The sequence below is a fragment of the Triticum dicoccoides genome, chromosome 5B (assembly GCF_002162155.2).
Source record: "Triticum dicoccoides isolate Atlit2015 ecotype Zavitan chromosome 5B, WEW_v2.0, whole genome shotgun sequence".
In the NCBI taxonomy this organism is placed as follows: Eukaryota; Viridiplantae; Streptophyta; class Magnoliopsida; order Poales; family Poaceae; genus Triticum; species Triticum dicoccoides.
Window position 1 is genome coordinate 563,864,896 of NC_041389.1, and position 4,173 is coordinate 563,869,068.

Sequence of the window (4,173 nt, forward strand, 5' to 3'; positions counted from 1 at the left end):
CGCGCCGCGGGAGGGGAGGGGAGGAAAGGAGAGGGGGGAAGAGGGGGAGGGGAGCGAGGCGGGCCGGGGGCGCGCGCCCGGCGGCCGGCGCCGGCGGGGGAGCGAGGTCGCCGGTGGCGGCGGGGGTGGGAACCCTAGGGAGGGGAGGACTTGCAGAATCTCTTTCCTGTCACTCCTGGCCACTCTTTCGTTGTCACGGCTAGAGTGTACGTGGACCTGGAAGCTATAAATCCATAAATCGGCACATTTGATAAAATTGAATCTTCTTCTCCCCCGAACGAGTGGCTCTTCTTATTCTTCTGTACAAGCCTAAATGCCACGCGCTCATATGTGTGGTTTGTTAGGTCCAGTGAGCACGTGGTTGACTTGTGTGGTTGCAAGGGGAAGCGCAGGTCAGACGGGTGCACTTCAAGTACTACCTCCGTCTAGGTGAATAAGTCATCCGCGTAGTTTTAGGTCATCGATTTGGGGAATTAAATATGTGTTATCTGTCATAAAAAGTATATCACTAGATTTCTACACGGATGAAGTTTCTAAATATATATTTTTTGTCACATATAATATATATTTAGATAGTTAAATCGTGGACCTAGAACTACGCGAATGACTTATTCACCGTGACGGAGGTAGTAGCACACTGTTGTCGATCAACTGGACAAGAATAATTTATTATGTTGTTAATGAATCGATGACAGATCAGCATTTTTTAAAGAATTTATTGACAAAACAAGATGGATAAAAAAGTATGTGCTATTAAGTTTTTCCAGATTAAAATGAAGCATATAGAGATGACATTGTCTGTTTCATTAATGTGCTCACCTGAGTAGTTGTGTCAGCTCTTATATGCGCTACACTGTGATGACTTGATTCTTCCTGAGTATTTACATTGCCGACACCCACCATTGCTACCGTCTCTCCTCTTCCAAACACAAACCTAACAGATAAAGTTACCATGTTCGCCAAGTTTATCATAATGGAATTAGGAAGTGAAAATAATATAAGAAGCATGACAAAAATAAAAAAGGATATATTTTATGGAACCATGTAGATATACAATACCAAAGATCAACATGGCAAGCTGAGTATAAGCAAAAGAATTAAAGACAGCTTGTTCCCTATCCGAGTCGTGCTGTCGTGCACCCGAATTTTCCTAGTATTTATCGGAATTAACAGTCACATTTGTGGAGGATAACATTTGTATGTCCATTTTACACTCTTTCAAAAAATATGCAGTAAACGCTCCAAAATAATTAATCTTTCTAAGCATTTCTCCACGGCGGTAATAATAAGAATAATAGCCAGAAAAGTATTCATTACCCTTTTGATTTCATCGAACATGCGAGACCCCAAACATGTTCACTTACGGGGCTGCTAAAAATATTGTATATCCATCCGAAACCCCAAGCAGGGGGTTCAATTACAGGAGGGTTAATAATCCTCTCAAGCCTGGGATTGTAGAAATTTAGTACAGCAATCCATGAAAACAACAGGAATTCAAAACATGTGCACATGTTGCACAAGAACCAATTACCTGAAATTAGTTGAACTCCACAAATAAACAGTGCCATCTTCTAAACCAGTAATTAGAACCTGAAGATTGGGATGAAACATGACAGACATAACCGGAGACATGGAAGCGTGTAGTGTATGAGTACACATATTGCTGTGCATGTCCCATATCTGATTTGCCAAAACAAAGGGTGGATCATAAGAAATGTTATGCGCATAATGTATTAGCAAAAAAAATCAATAGAAATGGCAAACCTTCGCGCTACAATCACTAGAGCCAGTAATCAAATACTGCTGATTGTCATGTGTGAAGAAATCAAGGCAGTTAACTCTGTCCCAGTGCCCAGAGAGTGTGTATTTACATTGAGGAGAATCAAAATCCCAAACCTGGACACCAAACATTAGGTTTTGCAATGAAGGTCTAGTAGAACCACATATCTACGTAATGTCAAAATTAAGTTGAAATAAAATAGGAAACTCATACCTCTATCATGTGATTGGCTGAGGCAGTGACAAAACTGTTGGAGTTTTTTGGGTTAAACATGACTTGGCAAATATAACCCGAGTGTTTGCACTTGAACGTTTGTGCGCACTCCCAGGCTTTGTCCCAATCCCAAAGCTTCATTTCATCAGAGCTCCATGACATCAAGTACGGTTTGCTTGGATGAACGGCCAGTGATGTCAATTTCCCAGCATGAGCTGTGAAACTTGGGACTTGCTGCCGTTTCGTTTCGTAATTGTAGATGTGAATAAAGCCATCTCCGGCTCCAGCCACAAACCATTGTTTTCGTACTATAAATTTAACCAAAACAACTGCAGACAGAGTCATCATCTTTTTATTTGTAATACAGTATATATGGCTGAAGAACTTAACAAGAAAGAATTTTAAAAAATAGAACTCAAATTGCATGCCTTTGTCGGTGGAGACTTTAAACGAATCTACTTTCCTCTGCGAGCAAAAGCAAAGTACTTTGTTAGTCAATGCAGAAGAAAAACCTATGTAATGCAGCAGTTGTTATTGATTCGGTAATCACGATCTTATGTAGTATGTGTGTGTATATTAGATTTATTTGTTTCGGGGAATCCTCAAGCCAAAGTGAATTCACTACACCGACGACACTAATGTAGACAATTTGAGCCCCAAATTTGGTAGTAGCCTTACATCATATGTATTGTCTTTTTTTTTTTGCGAGAAAACTTCCCATCTACTCATCTTCAATCATGGCAGTACAACGAACATCAAAAATAAAAATTACATCCAGATCCGTAGACCACCTAGCGACGACTACAAGCACTGAAGCGAGCCCTACATTTGGTACTTTAGTATATAGATGTACATAAGTCTGTTGATAACAAATATAGTGCTTTTAGTCCTTATATTTTTGCACTATAAGTATGTATCACTTGCCTGTGTTTGACCGTTCCAAATGCAAACATATCCCCGTATATGGCCTGTTATTATCCTGCAACACGCCAATGAAATCAGAAAACATCCACAAGTAACACACCTTATAGATGCAAACAAAGAAATGCTTTCATAGCTCAGTTGGTTAGAGCACCCGCTTAGTAAGCGGGAGGTCTTGAGTTCAACTCTCAATGAAAGCATTATTTTTAATATTTATCCTTGGCGAAAATTATGTGTTAGCAATCTCTCCAAAAATGGACTAGAATGTATCTGTTAATTTTTGGTATTCAAGAGCGGCAAAGGCTGGGTAGTCATCTCAACATTCAAGAGTATACAACAATCACTTCAAAAAAAAATAGTATACAACAATCCTTTAAAAAAAGAGTATACAACAATGAAAATATAATATATAATCCGTGCTGCGGAACACGGATTTTCATTGCATAATATCCTAAAACGAAAATGCAGTAAGAAGACCCACCATTGCTTGGTTAGGTTAACATCTTGGCAGTCCAAAGAGGTGAATGGGCTCTTGAATAAGATCTGATTGAACAAGTCTGTGATTAATTTTCAGGAACCAGCTCAAAGTTGTGTTCATAAAATATATGTCTAGAATGCTTGCAAGCAAGATAGTGAGTTTGCTAAATACGAGGTTATGGCAATGTCTAGGACGTTATAAATATACAAATCAGAGAGATGTGCGAAACAGATGCATACCTTCGTTTTATTTGGGATTAGCTGCCAAATGATAGTCAGTGGAATGCGATCATGACCATATCGATCATGCAAGTGAATAGAAAAGACAAAGATGACGAAACTTAGTTAGAATGTTATTTGATAATACAGGCCAATATTTGCCACAACAAAAGATAAAAGGATATGTTTAATAAATGCTGGCATATCCGCATATGCCATTGTACTGATTTATCAAGGGGTGTATATTGGCCAATGTACGTACCTCAGACGTTATCTCTCTCTGTGCAGTAGTAGCAACAGCTTTCACTATCACTCGCTGCAGCATATTACCTTTCTCTTTGATTTCTTCTAAAAACGTGTCCCCTCTAAATTCGCTACAGTACATTCGCATATGTGCGTCCTTAAATGTACTGCTCTCTAGGACCAAATGAATGGATTTTTCGTCCCGTTCCTGGAGTGTCAAACTAAGAGTGTGTGTGGGTACCGCGTTGTGGTATACTCGTTGTGGTAATCTCCTCCACCCCCGCGTCGCCTCTCCCTGGCGACACGGGGGGAACCGCTCC

The 4,173-nt window shown here is 40.0% G+C and overlaps 1 protein-coding gene, 1 long non-coding RNA gene and 1 other non-coding gene across 3 annotated transcripts; 1 reads left to right on the forward strand and 2 right to left on the reverse strand.

Moving 5' to 3' along the window:
* Positions 1-672: 672 nt before the first annotated feature.
* On the reverse strand, positions 673-2,282 carry LOC119306161 (putative coatomer subunit beta'-3). The gene is made up of 5 exons (XM_037582465.1): positions 1,994-2,282; positions 1,765-1,896; positions 1,532-1,680; positions 1,318-1,446; positions 673-934 (listed from the first exon to the last, which is right to left on the reverse strand). Exons 1-5 carry the CDS (start codon positions 2,153-2,155, stop codon positions 769-771), a joined length of 738 nt encoding a protein of 245 aa, XP_037438362.1. The 5' UTR covers positions 2,156-2,282; the 3' UTR covers positions 673-768.
* Positions 2,283-2,899: 617 nt separating this feature from the next.
* LOC119306535 lies at positions 2,900-3,730 on the reverse strand. Its single transcript, XR_005148974.1, has 3 exons — positions 3,632-3,730; positions 3,396-3,457; positions 2,900-2,972 (listed from the first exon to the last, which is right to left on the reverse strand). It is a non-coding gene; the product is annotated as an uncharacterized LOC119306535 (long non-coding RNA).
* Positions 3,041-3,114, forward strand: TRNAT-AGU. Its single transcript has one exon. It is a non-coding gene; the product is annotated as a tRNA-Thr (tRNA).
* Positions 3,731-4,173: the final 443 nt, after the last annotated feature.